Here is a 23,552-nt window from a genome sequence, read left to right as displayed (position 1 = left end):
AAATGTTTAGCTATCGATGGAAAATATCAGAAACCAGAACAGCAGAGTTTTCCATTTTAACATGTTCTTTCTTCAAAAAATTAAAAGAAGGGTCTACACCTAAGGGCACTGATGGTTAGAACTTCTATGGTTGGGAACTATTGCTTTTTGGGTGAATGTTTGTAGCTGTTCATAAATCCGTGAATTTAGTTATTTCAATACTTCAAATGGTGGACTCATGGAGCTGAAAAAAACTGTTTGTTAGTTGTACTGAATATCCTTCAAACAGGTTATAGGTGTTGGAATGTTTGAAGTAATCTGGAAGCATTAGTTATTAGTGCTGTTTTTCTTCAATAATCAACCGTAAAAAAAGAAATCAGAAATATATTCCAACGTGAAAACGAGAAACTCGACATTCTGAAGGTTTCTCATCATGAATGTTCTAAAAATCGTATGAAAACAACTAATAAGATCGTCTTACTGATACTAATCGATCGGTCGTCTCTTTTCATTTCTTTAGTCAGCCAAACTAGAATAAGATAAGAAACAATTCATTATCTAACATTAGTTTTGATAGCTAGCTTGTCTTGTCGGTATGATCCTTCTGTGGAATAGTGTCTGTGGTGGGTTGTAATAAATATATCGCCATGTGATGTAGACAACCCCAAAGGATCGGCGAGTGCTCTGTTTGAAAATGTTTGTAGGTCCTGGAGTGAACTGATCTCAATAACTTCTCCTTATTCATAGGGACAAGTAGATTTCATGCAAACTCGACTGGACATCGACAGCAACATCTCAGATTGTAGTGAAACTTTGTGGGTGTAGAAACATTGACCATTAAAAAGATTGCATACTTAAAATCTAGACGACTAATTGAAAAGAGCTTAAGTTTTTTTTTCTATAAGACCAACAATTTTTTGTCAACGAATGAAATGTAGGAAATTATTTGAAATTATTTAATAATTTTTTTTAAATTTAAATATTTTTAAAATTATTTTTAAATTTTAAATTCGTTTTTCTCAATTTAAATAGCCCATACAACAACCATGGTCATCCATGCATCGGGAGATGGGAATTTCTCCAGGGCTACCTTTTTCTAAGCAACTAAGCAACCACGAAACACAAACACAAAAATGTTACAAGCAAACCATATAGTAATTTTTCAAATAAAACATGAATATGTTGTTGTTAGAAAAACTCTTTTCTTGTAGAAGTGCATTTTTTTCGATGTATGGATAATTTGTTGATTGTTGTGTGGGCCTTTGATATATTCAGATTGTTTCTTTTCAGAACTTAAAAAGTAGAAGGGTCTGAACCTAGAGGCACGGCCGGAAGTTTGACGTAGGACTGTGAAGGTTCAGAACACTTGATTATTTTAAATGTAATTCTTTTCATTGTTCAGAAATCAGTTAGTTTAACTTTTTTGTAACTGTTAATAGTAGCCTTGAAAAGGGCCGTTTGTTGTATGTACTCATAACCTTCAAACGGTTTGTAACGAACAAAAAACAAAGAAAAACAATAAGCTTCTGGCAGGAAGTTCAACTGTCTAACTGAAAATAATTAATGAATATCAGTGGGACACATAACAGGGTGGAATGGTAGATGACGTATATGTGAATCGGTAAACCAAAAAAAATATATCGTCATTGATTACATTGAATATGAAATTTATGACGAAAAAACGAAAACATGTTGAAAATACTCGTGATATTTTGAGGTAAAATACACATGAAATCGTGAAGTTGCTTTATTTTCAATGGATAACTATGGTGTTGTGATTTCTTTCCATTGTCTTATTCTTATTATTAAGCATCGGGAGCAGTAGCTTTTTCGTAGCTACATTATGTTCGTTTGCAGACTATCACATGCGATGTAAAGCCGATCTCAATAAGTCTTCGCATGATAATCACAGCCTCCTCCTAATTAATGAACGATCACTGTATGGGTGACACTTTCCTAGTTGCTTTGCTGAAATCTTGCATGACGTTTGAGTGATGCATGGAATCTTGCATCTGATTATTTTAACATCTTGCTAATTGGTTAGATAGAACGAATAATTGCACGCAATTTTGTGTTACATACAACATTCATGGGAACGAAGTTGGAAGAAAGAATGCGTAATACATGATTTACCTTCGCATCCGCTCGCAAAACATACCTCTTTTATTTGTTAAATTGCTGACTTGTTTTATTATTTCCACTGTTGATGTCTCAGGCGAAAAAAATCTGGGTAAATTTGCCGTCTAACGGTATATATTATAACATATATCGTAAGAACGATTCTGCGTAATATGCATTTGAAAACTCCTAATAAACATTTTTCGTAGAGTGACTCCCCTATATAGAAATCAAAGACGTAGTCCTACGTCAAAATTGCTTTTCAAAATTAATTTTTAATTTTCTTGACAATGTTTACATTCCATTTTTAGATCCACATTACATTTGCCTATATTTCATTCTTTGATCAATATTATATAGGTGTTATATTTTCTGAGTAAGAATTTTTTTGCTATTTTGAGTTTTTTTCTAACTTTTCCATTGAAAGACTAATTTGAAAACTTTGATAGAAATGTTGACCAAAAAATGAAATACATGGTCCATGGACCCTAAAACCTTCACATGCAAAATTTACAGTCAATCGCAAAATTGAGTATACAACTCATGTTGGTTTGTTATTGTTGAGTTTTTCGGGGTTAAAAAATAAATAATTAAATGCGACTTATATTCATCGTAAAATCGATCCATTTTACTCTCATGTAGTGATAAGAAAAACATCTCCAATTAATACGTTGCAAAATTGAGTGTACAGTTCAATTTTTTCTTAAAACTAAAATTGAAATTAGTTCAGAAATGTTAATAGATAACACAAATCAATCCCCTAGTATGTGGTATGGCCCCCCTTTGGCGTCCAGCACTTCCTGCAAGCACCGAGGCGAGATTTATGGTCACTGTAAACGGAAGTACCTTTCAGATCTCCGTAATCGTCGTTTTGAGTTCCGCTTCGTTCCCTGGGTTTTGATGTATGGATGATTCATGATTTCCCACCACATATATTCAATAGTGTTCAAGGTCGGTGATTTCGGAGTTGTTTTGAGTTGATTGGGACATAATAGAGCATGCATTCCAGCACCACGAAGCCAGTTTGCTTCCGGTCATTATTCTGTTGGAAGTAGTAATCACGCGGGAGACCGAATTTCTGAACGGGAGACAGCAGGTTATGTTCCAGGAAGATGAATTAAGCCATTTTGTTCTTCGTCGAATCGATAAAAACCTAGGTTCCAGTTCCAGAAGCCGCCAATGTACCATACATCATCTGACTGCCGCTGCCGTGTTTTAATATGGGAACCAAATGCTGAATCTGAAGCACCGATCCTGGTTTCCTCCACGCCATCTGGCTTCCATTCGATTTGAAGATGTCGGTTTTCGGCTAATCCGTACAAAAGACCTTGTTGACCAGAGACCAGAACTCCTTAGGTCTGTTTACATATGCCTTAGCAAACTGTAGTCGTTTTTTTTCATATTCACTTCTATGGTTGGGAACAATTGTAATATTTTTCACGGCCAACACGACCTCTCAGATAGTTCCTGTATGCTGCTCTCCGGACAGTGTTTGCGCAGAGAGGTCTTCCAATGATGCCGGCTACTTTGTTAGTCAATTTAGGAATGTTTGTTCTAGAGTTCTTTAGAAATATTCGCACAATTACCCGTTCATCATCAAAAGATAGGATCCGTTTGCGTTCTCTACCGGGAGATTTTCCATGGTTCCTTCGTATTTCCACTTGTTTTTGATTTTCTTTACTGTAGAGTGGGTTCTTCCTACAGCAGCTGCTATTTTCTGCAATGTCTTTCCACGACAATTAAGATCATTATCATTGTACGTGTAACGATATCTATTTCTTTCCTCTAACTTACCATTTTGATAAAAACAAATCAAACATCAATAAAAAACAAAAACCAACACTGCCCAAGCAAGGGTTAAGTGTTGACACCAATCACTGATGAAGAAAAAGTACGCTAATTCGTGAAGAAACTTACTTACAAGACTAATTTGTTCGGAGAAATTTAAGGTGTACACTCAATTTTGCGATGTCTAGAATAGAGATTGTTTTAAATTTTTAGGAATGAACAATTAGCAGAAAAATTTCCTCGGAATTTTATTGCACGTACAGCTAGTTAAATGTGTGAGTGATAAATATGCTTCAAGCGAATCAATGTATAAAAAATATTTTATACCGAATAAATGGAAAGTATCGTCAAGTAGCATTTGTACGCTCAATTTTGCGATAGACTGTAGCTCCATTTTCTTTAATGGTTTTTGAGTTATGCATAAATTTGTGTTTCATTCGTATGGCAGCCCCCTCCCCACCTTGGAGAAGGGGGAGGAGTGTATATCTACCATAGAAACATTTATTGCTCCCTCCCTGAATAGTGTATAAATTTTAAACGTTAATATCTCTTTAATTAATGGCAGTGTTGCCACATATTTATCTGTAATTCAAGGGGTGGAATCTTTTTCATATGAACTTTTTTCTTTCTACTATCTGTACTGAAATCTGTAACATTGAAAATGTTCGTTGCTGTTCCTCAAATTTTCAATCATGCATGTTGCTAGATATCAGAACTGGTTACCACATAAGTCAAGAAGTGATATTTTTTGTTGAAGAAAAGAGAAAAAAATAAAATCATTGGTGGCAATATACGAGGGCGGTCCAATAAGTACTTAGCCTACAAAAAAAATAATAAAAATTTTGGAAAAGTGGCGATTTATTTCTCAACATAGTCTCACACAGCTCGATACTTTTGACCCAGTGATGCTCCAACTTCTTCAATCCATCTGAAAAATACGTTTTCTCGAGGTCTACAAGGTAGGCCTCAGTGGCGGCGATGACCTCCTCATTCGACTCAAATTTCTGCCCGGCGAGTGACTTTTTCAAGTTTGGAAACAAACAAAAAGTCGCACGGGGCCATATCTTCAGAATACGGTGGATGGGGCAGCAGTTCGTAGTACAATTCGACCAATTTGGCCGTGGCGACGGCGGATTTTCCTTTTTTTTTCCATGTTTCTAAAATCCGCGGACACACCCGCTTCCACACACTGTCAAAACAAAACTACGAGTCCGATTCGGCTGAAATTTTGACAATAGCCGTTTAAGAGAATGTACTAAAGGGTGTGTCACATCAAATTGCATCACGGAAAAAACGCTGTAGAAATTCGCCCAGTAGACCGATCCTTTTGAAAATTTTAGACAGTAAAATAAAAACTATTAAACAACTTTTGGCATTTTCTTTTTATTCATACTTCGAGCCCAAGCCCGTATGCTCGCACCTTCCTCTTTACCCCGTCCATAAGGTTCTGTACAACGTCAGGTTGTAGTTTTTTTTGAACAGAAATCCATTTTCTCTTGAAGTCCGCCTCCGATTTGACAACTTTTGAGTTCTTCCGGAGGGCCTGCTTCATAATCGCCCAATATTTCTCTATTGGGCGAAGCTCCGGCGCGTTGGGCGGGTTCATTTCCTTTGGCACGAAGGTGACCCCGTTGGCTTCGTACCACTCCAACACGTCCTTTGAATAGTGACACGAAGCGAGATCCGGCCAGAAGATGATCGGGCCCTCGTGCTGCTTCAATAGTGGTAGTAAGCGCTTCTGTAGGCACTCCTTAAGGTAAACCTGCCCGTTTACCGTGCCGGTCATCACGAAGGGGGGACTCCGCTTTCCGCAAGAGCAGATCGCTTCCACACCATGTACTTTTTGGCAAACTTGGATAGTTTCTGCTTGCGAATCTCCTCTGGAACGCTGAATTTGTCCTCTGCGGAGAAGAACAACAGGCCCGGCAGCTGACGAAAGTCCGCTTTGACGTTGGTTTCGTCGTCCATTACCAGGCAATGCGGCTTCGTCAGCATTTCGGTGTACAGCTTCCGGGCTCGCGTCTTCCCCACCATGTTTGCCTTTCGTCGCGGTTAGGAGCCTTCTGAACCTTGTATGTACGCAGGCCCTCCCGCTGCTTGGTCCGCTGGACGAATGAACTTGACAAATTCAGCTTATTGGCGACATCCCGGACCGAACTTCTCGGATCACGTCTAAACTGCTTAACTACGCGCTTGTGATCTTTTCCACTGACGGAGCATCCATTTTTGCCGTTCTTCACCTTCCGGTCGATGGTTAGGTTCTCGAAGTATCGTTTTAGTACTCTGCTGACCGTGGATTGGACGATTCCCAGCACCGATGTCCCGATGTGACAACTCCGGATTCTCGAAATGAGTGCACAGGATTCATTCACGACGCTCTTTTTCGTTCGACGACATTTTTCCAAATTTACGAAAAATTGACAGTGAAGCATGGCCAACGTGATCTATACACTCTTATCTGATTATAAGCGAAAGCTGAAGATATAATTTCTAAAAATTAAATTTCTACAGCGTTTTTTCCGTGATGCAATTTGATGTGACACACCCTTTACACGGTAAGTAATCTGTCTTGCGATACTGACACCATCGGGCGATGAGGCTTAGTACTTATCGGACCGCCCACGTAGTTACCACTACCCGTAAAATAGTTAAACTGGTTCTACTTCAGAAAGTACCCTACATAAAACGAATCTGTTGCTTCTTTTGAAAGATAATAAAACTTTATACAGGATACAGGATTCACATCTAAGTTAATGTACTAAGGGAATATTCTAGTCTAGAAATTTGGAGAAAATCAAAAAAATATTCGTTCATATTTCTGTAGTTTAGGCATTCAAGAATATACCCTAAAAAGGACTTATCGAAAATCCTATTATTTACAATGAACTTCAAATGCGTTTCTACTGAACCGATTCATGTGGATTTATTTGGATGCAATTTGCAGGCACCTCTCTATCGCATGAACCTCTAAAACAGAGTTTCTAAAAGCTGTCGATATCGACCCCCTGGGGTCGATTTCGGTTTCCCAGGGGTTGATACACGCGCAAATTGATTTTGGGGGTCGATGAGGTCTGGAAATTGACTCCCATAAAATAACAAAAGTTCTTATTTGAAATATATAAGATACTGCATAAGTTGTGTTACATGAACCAACATGTTATAAGAATGACTAAACTTTAAGTGGAAAGTATTAATGCTGTACATTTTAAAAATTCAATAAGACGATGAGCGTGCGCAAGATGAAAAGAAAAAAGGACAAAAAGTACAAGATGAAAAATTCGGCACGTAAAAAACGTTAACAGGTTCAAGATAATGTGTTATCTAATAATGGACGAGTCTACATTACCCAGAAATAAAGCTCTGTCGTTAAGGTATGTTCGATATATTGAAGATAAAATATGTGACAAGAAATTTATTTTTCTTCATGTATTGAGACTAATACCAGAGGAGAATCGATCTTTCAGGCCGTGGTCAGGTACTGCGTGATTCACAGACAGCATTCAGAAGCAAAAAATCTGAGCGCTGGATCGCATCTCAACTATATGTTATAAGTACTATCAATAATCTTCGGAGCAATTCTTTGAACACTGGATTATTTTCTCAGCAATATGAGTAAAACGACGAAATCTTTACTCGGTTACTTCTACACGCTTAAGTTCACTTACCACCCTTGCCTTAGCGAGGTTGTTGATTAGCACGATTTTTAGCTTTTTTGAATTTGTGTTTCAGCTGCAGGGTGACGACTTAAACTCGATTGAAATAATATCAAGAATATCGGCCTTTCTGACTGTTAGGAAGCTGGTTCGTTTCAAAACACAAGCTCCTCTCCTGCGTTTCTTTAATGTAAGACTGTCGGGGTTTTCCTTCCTAGGTTTAATAAATTGGGTGAGTACCACCAAATAGCACAGCACCAACGCGATTATGCACTACAGTTCGTTTGTTTTAGTTTTGAAAATTCATATTACTACAAAATTTATTTACAATTCACTACAATTCAAATTTACATTTAATTTCAACTTGACATATTGAATTCGACCAATCTAATGGCCGTATTCCTTCCAACTCTATTATAAATCTTTCTCTCATTTTTATTCCTTACTAGCTGACCCGGCAAAATTCGTCCCGCCCAAAATTTGTTTTTTGTTATCAATACTTTCAAACATTTAAGTTTTCATACTATGAGCAAGTTCATGGTTCCAATCGCAGAACTGTTCATTGATTGATCTTCTATTCGACCCCGTTTAAATTACCTTTTACTATAAAATTCCTAGTATTTCTAACAAAACTCATCATTATAATATCAGATTATTTTCAGACACCATTCTCGTTCAAGATTGTCCAACCCTTTGCAAATAACATGTTTCTCCGTTACATGGAATAAATGTTTTATACAGAAAAAATAATAGAATAAAGACAGCCCTAAATCGGACAAGAACTTCCTCGAGTTCTGCTCTTATCAACACATCCGGCGATCCTTTTTATTGGTATAGATAAAAGAAGATATAGAAGTGCGTTTCATCACAATAAAATCCATTTCCAGTTTCGAACAAAGATCAATTTCGCTAGCGCAAACATCAAATGGACTAACAAAGGGGGGTCTCCGTAGCCACATTGGTTGCGCGTTCGCTTAGTAAGCGATCGATCGTGAGTTCAAAACTCAGGGCCCTCATTGACCATCTTTGTGTTGTTACAGAATAGCTACGTCCACGCAACAATCATCAGCGATGGAGATCGATCCACGGTCGAATAAAGATCGATTCGTCCATACAACTGCTCTGCTCTGCAAGATACATCGGGCTGCTGTTCTATAAATAACTCAACAATGATCAACAACTGTCTCCGCTGTCCGGTCTAACTGGATAATGGAAGAACAGATAGAAGTTAGAAGTGTAGTAGGGAATAGTCTAACGCCGAAAAATGGCAACTGTGTAATGTGCTAATTATAGATATGATAAACATGTGACATGTACACGATTAAAATTCGGCTCTGTTACTGCTAAAATACTAATGAGCCTAAAATAAACAAAAAGGGATAAAAAAAAATGGACTAACAGCACTTGTCACGATGTAATTGTAGAACATATGAGAATTTAATTTTCCAAATTGTTGCTTTTCCTTTAGAGTTTTCCGAAAAATTTCAATTGTCATGTTTGGTTGGAATATTTTTGGTTGAAATATGTGTAATATTTTTATGGGACCCCCTTTCCATTCCAAAGGAGGGAGGGGTGTCATACCATTATAGAAACAGTTATCATACCCAAAAACCCTCACATCCCAAATTGTGCTTGATTAGAACTCGAGTTATGCAGAAGTTTGTTTTTCGTTTGTATGGCAGCCCCCCTTAGAGAAGGGGGAGTAGTGTATTCACCATAGGAACGTTCCGGCCCCGTAAAACCTTCGCATGCCAAATGTGGCTCTATTTGCTTGATTAGTTTTCGAGTTATGCAGAAATTTGTGTTTCAATTGTATGACAGCCCATCCTTAGAGAGCGGGAGGAGTGTCCAACCTCCATAGAAATATTTATTGCATCCTGAAACCTCCACATGCCAAATTTGGTTTCGTTTCCTTGATTAATTCTTGAGTAATTCAGAAATTTGTGTTTCATTTGTATGGCAGCCCCCCCCCCGTAGAGAAGGGTGTGGAGAGTCTAACCATCATAGAAACATTTATTGCACCCTCAAACCTCAATATGCCCAACTTGGTTTCATTTGCTTGAATAATGCATTACTCGAGAAATGCAGAAATTTGTGTTTCGTTTGTATGGCAGCCCCTCCTAGAGAGGGGGGTGGAGAGTCCAACCATCATAGAAACATTTATTGTACCCCAAAGCTTCCACATACCAAATTTGGTTTCATCTGCTTGATAAATTCTTGAGTAATGCAGAAATTTGTGTTTCATTTGTATAGTAGCCCTCCCTTCGAGAGGGAGGTGGAGAGGAGGCGATCTGGCGTAGTGGTAACATCCATGCCTCTCACGCTGAAGGTCACGAGTTCAATTCTCACTCCCGACATTCTTCCAAAAATGGAAGTACAAGTGACGAACCAGCCAAAATGAGTTGAAAATCACTATAATACAGATAAAAAAAAAAAAAAAAAAAAAAAAAAAAAAAAAGAGGGAGGTGGAGAGTCTAACCATCATAGAAACATGTATTGCACCCTAAAATCTTCACATGCAGAATTTTGTTTCATTTGCTTGAATAATTCTCGAGTAATGCAGAAACTTGAGTTTCATTTGTATGGCAGGTGATTGGTGATTTCCATATTTCCAAAGCCTACGAAATTACATGGGCAAATCATAAAAGTGGGTTGCTTACCGATGTAGAATTGTTACGCATTCTGCGTGCGCGCTCTATTCCAAAACAACGGTTCCAGATGCTGCAAGAAAATATCGTTTTCAAGCCAGAGACACACAATAGGGATGAAGATACAAATAGGAGATAATAGGTTCCTCATCCTTTTTTTCATCCTTGAAAAGAAAATTGAACTGAAAGGGTAAAAGAAAAATTGAATCGCTATACGCTATACGCTATTAAAAATTTAAAATAAGATCAATCGAAGTCAATCTAATTTGAATTTATGCAATGTACGAATTGATTGAAGAATTATTATTTGTAACAGAAGGTTTAACATCAGTGGCAGTAGGTGAAGAAAAGACTGTGGATTGGACTTTGTTATAAAAATGAGATACGAAACTAAATAAAATATTTATAGGATTTTCTAGCCTAACGGAATAGAGTTGGTTTATTAAAATTGAAAATCCTCCTGTGTCCAACAAGAATACTCTCGTGATGTTCAGTAGCGAGTACTGACAAAACTTTAAAAACAAAATTTAAGCAGAATATTCACAGTTTCCGCATTTGTCAGCTTCAAAGCTTCAAGATCATGTTATATTATCATATGTCACTCACAGCCATGAAATGAGTCATGGTGATAATGCAAGAAAAGTTGATTATCATCGGCACAGATGAGGAGCTCAAGCAGGAGTACAACCAAGATTGTCATAAGTTCTGGTTACAACACAAAATTGAAAAGAAAACTTTTGTCACAATACTTACATTTTTTTGAAGAATGTCGAGAGTGAGAATTGAACTAGTGACGATGTTCGGCGTGAGAGGTACGGTTGTTACCACTACATCAGATCACCTCCATGAGAAAATAATGTCAAATTTATTCATTTAACTAACTGCAATGTTTCAAAATTGATAATTATTCAAAAAGAAAAAAAACTCAAGATGGGATTCTCAGAAATATTCGGCTATAGGGGTGTACGGTATGATTTCATTGTGGAAAAGGGGTCTTTGGCCCAAAATAGTTTAAGAACCCCTGCTCTAAAACATGATATTTTTTGAATTTTACTATTTTTTAAAAAATTACGTTAGAAATTACGTTTTGAACCGCATTTTGTTTTTCAAACGGCTGACATTTAGTCAAAAAAGATGTTTTTGATTGTCCGAAGTTCATGCGATAGCGGCATCTTTACTGACTCAGAATCTGTTCGATTTTTTTGTTTCAGATAACCAGAAGGTCTGGAATCGTGTACGCCATGGCACAACTTTTTTTTGAACCCTCTCACTTCATCAGCTCTTAACTATTCTAGTTATGAATATTTTTTCTCCGTTCAATTTTTGTTTTATTGTTAAAAGATAGATGAACAAATAATGATACAGGAAAACATCGATATAACGTACATTTTACCTCGATATAACGTACACATTTTCAAAGTCCAAAAGAATAATTTTTGTTTCTGAATATTGTTTCTCTGAAAAAACAATAAATTATCTGTAATTTGATACTAAAGCATGATGTGTACTTTTAACCAATCCCGAAGTACAACTGTTTTGTGATTCCGGATTCTAAATGGATCAAATTTTAATCAACAGTACGAAGGGAAACATCATGAGAAAGGTTGGCTTCGTCTTCTAGTTAAATTTATTCATTAACCTCACACAAACAGCAACACAATAAAGTAATATGAGCTACGTTTCTGAGTTCTTCATTATGCTTCGATATAACGTACAATTTTGAAAGTAAAATGTACGTTATATCGAAGACACCCTGTATAATGGATAGTGAAAATATACTGTTTTATTTTTACGGAGCTCGAAAAAACGTCCGAAATTCGTGTCTCTACAATAGAATACCCCCTTAAGGTTACATTTTGGAAGTAAAAAACTTAATAGTTAGTGGTTTCTAAGGTGTTATTATTAAAATTCATTCAACTATTAAAGAAATTTGGTTCTTTTTATCAACCAAATTAAAACTCTCTAACTACTCTGCAATTTAATATCTGACGCCCAACTCCTATCTTTTTAAATTTCGCTGCAATATCATTTTAAGCAATTCTTGGTAAGTATTGAAGTAGAATCTTCGAAAAACACGAATCTTTATATAATCGAGCCAAAAATTGTATATAATCTAATCATAAATAATCGACTCTGTATATTATCGAGTACTATGGCGCAAATGATTTTTGAGGCAAAGCTCATCCAAATCATTGAAGGAGACCAAAAAGAGGGAAGATGTTCCGTTACAGTGGAAGTTTGCCGGATAATTTTATGTGATCAATGTCCAGCACGAAACAGCTAATTTAAAGCTCATCACAAGCGTTTAAAGCAACGTTCCGATGCTGGCAGGGACCTGTCCATCGTTCCGTCTGGACAGAGTATAATCGCATTGACCTGCCCGGCATGACATGGAAAGTTCTGAACCGTGATGGCGGAGAGCGCAAATTCAGTTAGGAAATCGAGCTCGAAATCGCTGTATAAAGATAAATTGAATTAACAGCTCGAACGCTGCCGACATAAATAACATGGTGCAACCATTTCTCACTGTGGATTGAATTGGATCATGTGGCTCCATGGTGAGCAAGAGAGTGTGGAACAACATCCTCTCCAACTGCTGCAGTTTTTTTTTCTTCATCATCGAATACATCAGACACAACCAGTCTCATTTCAGATATGAAAGGATCCAGCATGTTGCAATACAATTTATATTGAACATTCCTTCCAACACTGCCGCCCAAGGCAGTTTGTCCGGTTATGTCCGGCGCGCAATATACTCTCGAGCACACCTGCCGACGAACTTCCCAAATCACGGCACCACTAGCCAATCTCCAACAATACATGGAAACAGGACAAACTCTCGACTATCGGTTGCATGTCCTCTCGAGATCCTTCCTTCACCCTCGCTCCACTCATCGTGCTCGTGATGTGTTCAGACGGTGACCACATTCTTCTCCGCGTTGTGTATGGTTTCTCTACATTTTGGTCCTATCTCAATTCGACGTGTGTTTTCATCCTTCGATTGTTCATCCTGCCCCAACAGAAAAAAAACTGTGCCACGAAAGCTCGCTCTCCGCCTCTCAAAAGGATGCTGGAGAGGCACTGCTGCTGTTGCATTTGATCCCTTCGGCCGGAGCATGCGCCATGATGGCGGTGTTGTCCGGATTTTTCAGCGGTTATCATTCGGCAGTGAAAGCTCCCGTTCGGGTGTTGCTCGGGAAAAAAAAAGCTCCTCCAGGATCTCGGCGAGAGAGCCGGAGAGCAAGAAACCGCTCGTTTCCAACGCGGCTGATAGCGACAAGATACCCGGTGCGGACCGAGAAGATGACGCCTTAGTTTAGCCTTGCCCGCCTATGGTTGAGGTTGATCCTGCTACCGAGCTACTGGACTATCCCGAATAGTTTGCGATCCCGGAAGCTACACGCTCAATCGTGTCACGGGGAAGATATACTAGCCGCGACGACGTGGAACGGGGTTCCCTCGATATCTCGTTAGCGGTTTGATGGAATATATATGTGAGTTTCGCTCTTTGCTCTTGGATTTTCGGAAAATACAAATCACACGATAGTGGGCAGGATTGAATCCTTGAGTGGGACACCGCTAGTTATATAACCGAGAGATTAAGGGCTTTCCCGAATGATTTTTGCGTCTTGTTTGTGTACGTTTTTCCCTCCCTTCTCTTCATCAGTGTGGTGCCCTGAATCGTTCCCGATTGTGGTTCTGGGTAGGGCATAATACGACGAAGTGTGGGAACAGTTTTTCTTCCGCCTCGGCGGAAATCAACATCTTCGACAAGTGTGAACGCGCGGAGGAATTCTCTCCCTGTTGGGAAGCGAACAGATTTCGCCAACAAAAGCAAAAGCTAAAGTACCGTTACAAAAGTTCTTGACTCCCGGGTTTTGCGGGGATTGATGTTTGTAGGTAGTGGCGTTGGGCGTTGAGTGTGGTTCAAAGAAAGTTTTTCGAGAAGTGCTACGGCAGCGGAGAAACACACCGGGATGCAAGTTTGTCGAGTGTGAAATTGAAAACAACAACTGGTCGACCTCGTGGCGCCAAGGTACCGCCAGAGCCTCTCGGAAGCATTGTGCAGCAGAAAGGATTATTGCCGCTGAAGAGGGCATCCGTGCTTACTCGTGAAAGGAGCAAAAAAAAAGTAGTGTAATTATAACTGCATTAACATAAATAAAAGTGATTTCCTTCGCCCGAGCAAGAGGCTTATGGATGTGTATATGTGTGCCAAGGCGTGTAGACAAATGTAAAGCAATTTTTGTCAGATTAAATTTCTCCTCGGCGCTGCCACACAACCAGCCGAGCTCGAGTGTTATAAGTGTGCTCATGTTTTCCATCTGCCATAATCCCTTTCCAGTACAAGCCGAATCTCGTGAATGGGCTCTCCCATACATATATTTTTTATCTTGGCCCAAAGTTGTTCCGGTGTAACGGTTCGGCGGAAAATCCGAGAAGCGAAAAAAGTTGTTGGAATTAAATAAATTAAAAAAGTTTCGACTACCATAATCTTACGTGCGTGTGTGTGCTCGCACCGGGACCGGGAGGGTGAATATTGTATGGTCCCACCCGGTGGCGCGGATGAGATGAAATAACAAACGGATTATTCGTAGCGGTAATTAGGATAACATCGGATCAAAAGAAACATTCGAGTACAACAAACGTCGTAGCAAATTTACACCCCAGTCCACACACCGTGTCTCAGAGCCGCCTTCCGAGTTCCGTGGTTCTGGGAAAGCTGCCGATTTCGGGGAATCCTTCCCGCATCATGTGTATTGAGGCTCATCTGTGGTTTTGACTAGTGATAGCACAACTGATCGCCGTCGTTATGGTGGACCCACTGAAGATATTTTGGGTACTGACAAACAGCACTTATTTAGGTGAGTGTTACGAGCAGTATGATAGGCTATGTGGAAAATATGAATGCGCACATTTTAAGTGATTTACGATTATATTTCTTCAGTACTGTTTCATTTTGCTGTAATATAATGTGTCTAGTATTACATCCATTTATATTTGACTTGTGTCGTCCATTTGTGTCATGAAAGTTTTAATTATTTTCGCGTAATGCAACAAGTAATAATTCAAGAAAAGAGAGATCATTTGATATCGAGCTACAGTTGCGTCTGTTACGAAAAACTGCACATTCTTTTTAGTTTCCTTAAATATAAATTTGTGATGTAGATACATACATATTATTGGGTGGTTGAACATGCCTCCGCCCTTTCCCACAGGTTTGCTGGTATCTCTGCATAATCATGCCTTCATTTAGTTTCCCTCGCCGTCAGTTCTAGCAGTCGATATCAACGTTATGTTATCAGTTTATCTAGAAAAGACGTTCTTGGTAACATTCAGTCAGCTTACACAATTATTTGCGTAAACATCTTTTTTTATCCCATTTGTTTATTTATTAGGCTCATTAGCATTTTAGCTGTAACAGAGCCGGGTTTTAATCGTGAACATGTACATATGTCTATGGTTCTATAAATTGGAAATTACACAGTAGTAGTAGCCATTTAGGCCTTTCTGCTCATCTATTGTTCAGATGACCGGACAGCGGAGACAGTGGAAATTGATCATTGTTGGGTTATTAACACATTAAGGACCGCACGTTTTGGGGCAAACTTGTACGCTTCATTTGTTCGGATTCCACGAATGAGATCGTTTCCTTCAGTGTGGATGAGACGAAGGCGAGCCATCGGTAGGCCTTGTTAGATTCTTGGCAGACCAAGGATTTAACCATCAAGTGTAGAAAACACGAGTTATTTCGTGATCCATCCGTAATAGACGGAACGCGAAACACGAGAAAACTCGTGAGCGGTCCGCAATGTGTTAATAGAACAGCAGTCCGATGTTTCTTGCAGAGCAGAGCTGTTGCATGGATGAATCGATCTTTACTCCGCCGTGGATCGATCCCCATCGCTGATGATTGTTGCGTGGACGTAGTTATTCTATAACAACACAAAGATGAGGGCCCTGAGTTTGAACTCACGATCGATCGCTTAGTTAGCGAACGCGTAACCAAGTAGCTACGAAGACCCCCTAAACATCATTTGCCTAGTGAAAATTAAACGTGTTTGCTTATTAAAGTGGTTTGCTGATGTGAACATCTGATATGTGATATGAAAAAGATTGTATAAGAACTCCATCAATTGCTTAAAGGATGTTGAGGTAATCAGACTATATCGCAAAAACCAGTCAGATATAAACTGTACAAAAGTAATTGTTTAAAAAAAATCAATATCAAAACACAACCCAAAAATATCGAAGACGATGAATTACTAGCATTATCACATTGAAAATCGGCTCGATTGCTACACCCAAAGTGCATTTTTAGCGCATATTATGGCATCCCGATTTATTACATTAAATGAGCTGAAAAATAACAGAAAATGTTCTACTCCCCAATACGTGTATATCATTTGTATAATATATATGCTAGAGCCAATATGAGCGAGCGAAACAGGAGACACATTTAAATGAAAGCATATAAAAGCTTGTCGTATAGTTTGCCAAATACACGACCCAGACAGAGAAAGATATATTTTCGTTCATGTTCTTCTTTATCCTTTCAGAAAACATTTCCCAACTTCATTTTATGACGAGGTGTAATATTATCACGCTTGCATATAACAGCACTGGCAGCTATATGGATGGCGTGATCGTATGAAATAGCTTTGCATTTCAGCCGGCCTTGGTTCAATCCCCATTGACGTCGAATACACTTTTTTTTTGCACAATACCAAATGAAGTGAGAAAAGAAATCAAAAAGAGATGTCTGCTCGCTTACATACAAACCTTTTTTAAGCTTTTAAAACAGATCATTATTTGCGCATTTGACCCTCCAGCACATGAAATGGCATTTTTTATGCAAAGATGAATGTTTTCAGCCAACGCTAGTTTGGGTGTAGAAGCGCTTTTAAAAAAGAAGCGACCCCTCCCGAATGCTTACACATAATGGGAAAAATACGAAAACAAAAGAATGGATACCACGATTATCTTCCATGGTTCTTTTTTATTTTCACAATTGTTCCAATAACGCGAGTCCTTGCTTGTTTTCTGTGGGTTATTTTCATTGGCGATGTAGAAGACTGTCCTAAATGCAAGAAAATTGGGTTGAACTTACGATCACCATCAATGTCGCTGTCAAAACGGAACAATTGTTGATCATAAGCTAAAGGGTATTACGAACAAAATTTCGTTAAATAAGAATGCGTGTAAATTTAATAGTTCGGCCGAAAAGTTCATAAGGTTGACGTCTAGATGGCGCCTCTTGCAAAAATCTACTTGACTATCACAAAGCACCATCTTTCAATGGATACGTGTCAAAATTTAGCAGCAATCGGTCGATTGGTTCGTGCGTTACAGCATTGAGAGCGAAGCAACTTTTGTTATTGTTGCACTGTAAAATACAGTGCAAACCAAAATTATCCGTTATTCGGACTCTGCTCCAGCCATTGCAACCGTAGAATATTACCGAAATTACCGAATTACCGAATTACTGAGGACTACTTTGAGGAAAAACCGAAAGAGTACGTAGTAAAAAATCTTTCTTTTTATTATTGATGACTGAATGACTGAAATAATATGAAACTAAATATCCGGTTAACCGAATCAGAATAACCAGGCCTTCAATTTCACTCCTGCTATCAGATAATGTACATCATTTGTACACTTTTGCACCACCTGCAGGTTGTTAGAGTCATACCACTCCGTGTCCCTTGTTCCGCATTGGCAGGATGCCAATTCAATTTGTTGTTTGAGGAAACACAGAACACGTTTCTTCAGACCCTCGTTCACGTAAATTTCCTGTTCGAAGGTCCCAGTTGCAATGATGATGTGACCTCTAATGCCACAGGTACAGACAGCCTGCCAAACCAGATATTCGGTAACGAACTTCGAAAGTTTTACAAGCTTTGGAGTCATTTGGAGCGATTTGGAGTCACTACCTTCTTCTAAGTCGATAGTCCAGCTCGTTTTATAGTTTTTTTTTATTTTGCTTTGGCGTCACAATCATTTGGTTGTGTAAAAAGACTGATTGTGTGTCAAATAATTATCTTTTGCAATAAGTGCGGATTTGGATAGCAGCCCAAAGAAAAAAAGGTCATGCGGCCTGCCCCGACCATGCTTCTACATCGACGACCAGGCTTAATATCACGCTGCAGATGTTGTTCTGTGTATTTTCTTAATTATAGAGGATTCGGTACCCCGTGGGTAATTTGGTACCCACCCGGATCTCCGGTGGTAATGAGCGCACTCTGGTGGTGAATAAAAAAAAAGTGTTCTAGTAATGTAGTAACAAACGTCAGATGCCAAAAACTCAAAATATCTGTGTTTTTTGAAAAAAAATTTCATGTTTTGTTGCTTTTGAAATCTCGAAAAATTTTCATGGGCGTCTTTTTAAATCATTAAAAATCGAATAGTGAGCCGATTTTAAATATTAAAGCTGATTTGGAACAAGAAATTGATGTTCTTCAACGAATTCGAGTAAGTGTATCGAGATTTTAATCACAAATTTCATAGATTTCATTCCAAAGTGAAAATTCGGTATGCGGGTAATTTGGCACCCCAATGTAAACATAGTGTTGATGATACACTATGCTAAGTATTGCATGCCCATGCAGCAAAATTAAATTTCGCCCGATTTGGGGATAAAAACTTTTGAAAAAATCGTTTTTTGTTCCTCTTTGTTTTGTAAAATTGCATGCTTTTTCGTCAAAGTTGAGTTAATTTCCGTAAGATAGTGTACTTCACTTCTAGTTTGTATAAAAATGTCAAAAAATACATTTTTCAGTAATATCAGGACGATTCTTTTAATTTGAAAAAATAAAACAATGGGGTGCCAAATTTATACCCAGGCATCTCGGGTACTCGAATGTGAGTTGTTTCACTTCTATGCTGAAAGCTCCGAGCCAAATCAAGATTTTTGAAATCGGTTTGCGGGGAAATATCCTCAATAGATCTCTTCATTAGCTGACGTAACATGAAGAAGTTCCGAGCATTGGCCAAGGGCTAAGTCCAAAAAAACAAAATGGGGTATCGAATTTGTACCAGTTCCTCTTCTGAATCTAATTGATGCGGTTGAGCGCGCAAAACGACCACAATACCAGTAGAGGCACGAAAATGCACGAAACGCTGATTATTTCAAAAGACGAAAATTTTGCCGTAACAGTATTCGATCTATGACAGAAAATTTATTAAAAGTTATAGGTTACACCCAGGTTTTTTACCGAGTTTTTTACAAGGTTTTCTTTAAGCGGATTTTTCCATTAACGCGGTTTCTCAGGTGAGTTTCTTTACGAAGTATCTATCTAAAATTTTGAATGATTACTTTATAACCTTTTCTTTACAACTAGTTTGTTTTTCCAAAAAATGTCGGTGACTTAACCAGAAAGACGTAGGAGAGACCAAGGGCTGTTAATTAAAATATATTGTTTTATTTTTATTTGTTTGAATTTTCTAAATGATAATGTGACTTGTGCGTGAAGTAATGTGCCAGAATAGATTTTCACCTTCAGTTTTCAATCGAAGAACAGCTCTTGCGGCTGAAAAATACATTCTCCGCAACCCGTTTGAAACGCGCTGCACTTTGACTCCAGTTTTAATCCGGAAACAGTACACGAATTAGCGAATGTTGAACAAAGTTCGATCGGAAGAAGGTCACGATTAAAATCATCGATAATTCTACGCTGGATATGATTTCTTCGGACTGTTTTGTTGGTCTCGGAACTGGTTGCATTTCATACAGTACCTTCCTTAGAAATATGATTTTGAGTGGTTGACGGATCAAAGTCAGTAAAATCTATGACGTCACGATCGTCCCATAAGCTCTATTTATTTATTATTTGGCACCTACATCTCTATTCAATCTGATTTCGATTGGAAAAAGTCACGAATAAGCCCAAAAACTCTCCTGAATACTCCCGGCTAAAACAAATTAAAATTGATTTGCTTTTCATTATTTCAGATATTACTTTAGAATGCATCGATGTTTTTCTAAATAACTCTTCAGTAACAGTTTTGGTGGCCCTGAAAGGGGCCGATAGCATGCGTTGTTTTTATAGAAGCAACTGAAGATGGTTTATCCATGATGTGTGCATTGTTCTCGCGAGAATTTTTGTCCTTATCACCAATGCACGTAATACATACTCTTCTTCTAGATACACACACTACAGCCGATTCTATATTTGTACCACTATCAATATTGGTAGCCCGTATAATCAGAAGTGCTTATGTGTGATTCAATTACCAATCAATCACACTCTTCACCGAACGGTATGAAAATTGACACGGAGTATCTTTTCATCGAGTCTCGTCCTCGGATTTGAGACTAAAATTTAAAAAAAGAGATCGGAATTACAATACGGTTTGACATTTTTCCATTACTACTCTCCCTCCGAAACGATTACGTGTTGAGAAAACCCTCTGCTCGCTGGCTGAAGAATGAATACCCCAAATACAATTTAAAATAATTCTTTTCTATTATATTTCTGCGCGCCAGTGCAAGCACTGCACTATATTTGCTTTGTGCATATTCTAAATATTGATTCTGAAACAAGTAAAGTTACATGTCCAATTCAACACGGTAGCAGAAGAGAAACTGTGGTTGACTGGAGCGAGCCCAATATTCATATAGTGGCTTCTTTTTCTTTTTTCCTTGGGATAGCAACGAATGTTCTCGCAGTGGTATTCGTCAGCCGATGAACAGCAATTTTCCAATTTATTGAAATCTGGTACTTATGATGGAAGCTACTCAAAATCAAAACTTTAACTATCATGTGACTAGTTTAAATTACTATAGATTTTTCTTTCGAAAAATCGTACTTAGCAAATCCAGATATCTGATAAAAACATGATGCTTAACGAAGTTGTTGGAAAATCAATGGAAAACCAGTGCGAGTACAATGTCGAAAGTTTTAAGTGTTTTTTGGAATGCTTCAACTTTAACTGAAATCATTTTGATGCTTTCATGTTTCGGAATATTTTACAAATACGTTTTTATGGTGGCATGTGTATGTGTAGTGAACAAAATATCGGGAATGAATAAAAAAAAAGATTCTTTCAGGTTTTCCAAACCTTTTGCAGATTAACAAAATTGCAAATTTGTATTTGCAAATGCAAATTTTGTATTTGCAAAATTACAGAATATTTTGTAAGACACTATGAAAAACGTGTTTTTGGCAATTTTTCGAAATCGATGCAAAAAATTGCTAGAGGCGAATAAAATGCAAAGTTTAAAGCCTCTTAAAAACAAAGAATTGAATGAAATGGAAAAAATTCAAATAATTTTTTTCTGTCGAAGCATTAAAATAGCTTGTATAGAGTTTTTTGGAGTTTTCGAAACTGCCTTCCGGTTTGCGATGTGATAATGATAATGAATTATTCATCATCGATGAAGAAGGAGCAATTTTTTTATTCAAACAAAAATATCTCTGCATGGAAGGGTCCTAGAGGAAGTTCTAGCAATCCAATAAAAGCTATGGATAATTGGATTTGCTGGTTGGTTAGAGCAAAAATTGTGTTAGCCTATAAAAAGTCTGGAAAAATAATAAGAAATCGAAAGAAATCAACGACATCTACGAACACCCAGGTAATAAATGTATTCGTAAAATATACCGAAACATGAAAGCGGTAGCTTCAAAATTATGTATATCCCATTTTCTGCATGCTTTTTCAAATATTGCAAGAACAGGTTTTTTTGTCCGAAATGGCAACACTATAAGTCTTTGTTGAATTAGAACGGTTTTCCTATAAAATTAAGTATAATAAAAATATCGAAGGGTATTTTTTGCGACATGAAAGTTTTTAATAATGACATCAATTTTTGAGGAAGATTCTTTAACAATGCATTTAAAATTTTTCTTTTTCCTAAATAGTTCATAGTTCTAACAATTTTGTTAAGCATCATATTTTAATCAGAATTCTGGATTTCGAGTTACGATTTTTTGAAAGAAAGATCAATGATTTTGAATACCCCTCTTTTAAAAAATCAATCGTAATTTAAATTGGTCATATCTATCTATCTTCTATCTATCTATCTATATATATAAAAAAGGAGTGATGTCTGTCTGTCTGTCTGATTCTTATAGACTCGGAAACTACTGAACCGATCGACATGAAAATTGGTATGTAGGGGTTTTTGGGGCCGGGGAAGGTTTTCGTGATATTTTGAGACCCCTCCCCCCTCTCTAAGGGGGGGGGGGGGGTCTGCCATACAAATGAAACACAAATTTCTGCATTACTCGACAATTAATCAAGCAAATGAAACCAAATTTGGCATGTGGAGGTTTTAGGATGCAATAAATGTTTCTATGGTGTTAAGATACTCCCTCCCCCTCTCTTAGAGGGGGCTGCCGTACAAATGAAACACAAATTTTTGCATTACCCGAGAATTAATCAAGCAAATTAAACCAAATTAGGCATATGGAAACTTTAGGGTGCAATGAATGTTTCTATGGTGGTTAGATACCCCTCCCCCTCTCTTAGGGGTGGCTGCCATACAAATAAAACACAAATTTCTGCATTACTCGAGAATTAATCAAGTAAATGGGCGGGGCGAAGTTTGCCGGGTTAGCTAGTGATACATAAAATGGTGAATTTGGGTAGCTCCCATCACAAGTACCATGTTTCGAAAAAATCGAAAAGGGTCGGGTCAGCTGGCCGGCTGATTTGGCTTGGATTTGCTCCATAATAAAACACAATCTACTTAAAATAGCTGTGGTATTCAAATTCGATCGACCAACTATTGTCAATCGTTTATAAGCAAACATGGTATTGCACATGAATTGGAATGTCGAAAAACTGTATGTCAGAAGCTGATTCGAAGACATAATACATTGAAAAAATCAGAAATATCGGAAAAACTTGAGCGGGGCTAAGACACATACTCGTTGTCCCAAGGTTATATTCGTATTTGATGGAATTAGAAAGTGATGTTGCTCTATGAGGAGCTGAAATTTTCTGATTCTTCCATTGTCAATGACGATAATTGATGCGTTCTAAAGTACACCAGGCTGGCTGGAAAACTCGCGGAACGAAACCTACGCCTAGTGCACTAGTTGAAACAAATGTATGTCTGTATGTATTATGCGTACTCATCCTGCTTACGAACGCACACAAAATATCAACTCAATTTATCATGTCAGTTCTCATTTATAACCTATTCGAAGAAGACATGTCATGGTATTATTTTTAGATGGAAACAATTTTAACATCGCGTACGAGTGCGCGTGGGATAAATAAATTCAACGTGATGATTCTTGAAGCCTAGATGCCTTTCGTTGAGGACATCCAAAAAGTGCTTCTACATATGAAATAATGTACATGATATGCCTACGAATGATGGACGATTGACCAAGTGTGAAATCCTGGAAGCTACGGA

At 37.9% G+C, this 23,552-nt stretch overlaps 1 protein-coding gene across 4 annotated transcripts in view; it reads left to right on the top strand.

Moving 5' to 3' along the window:
* The window catches only part of LOC129774911 (neural-cadherin-like), a 1,140,595-nt gene that overhangs the window by 563,961 nt on the left and 553,082 nt on the right, over positions 1-23,552 (top strand). For 3 of the 4 annotated variants that reach the window (XM_055778981.1, XM_055778978.1, XM_055778982.1), the window contains exon 1: positions 13,520-15,051. The exons of the other annotated variant lie outside the window; for it this stretch is intronic. In XM_055778981.1, coding sequence (XP_055634956.1) covers positions 15,000-15,051 — 52 coding nt within the window. In that variant the 5' untranslated portion in view covers positions 13,520-14,999. Of the gene's footprint in view, positions 1-13,519; positions 15,052-23,552 lie in introns of those variants that run through there. 4 annotated transcript variants of the gene reach the window in all.

Source organism: Toxorhynchites rutilus, chromosome 3 (genome assembly GCF_029784135.1).
Source record: "Toxorhynchites rutilus septentrionalis strain SRP chromosome 3, ASM2978413v1, whole genome shotgun sequence".
NCBI lineage: Eukaryota > Metazoa > Arthropoda > Insecta > Diptera > Culicidae > Toxorhynchites > Toxorhynchites rutilus.
Note: the sequence above shows the minus strand (reverse complement) of the source record. Positions and strands in the feature narration are given on the sequence as shown.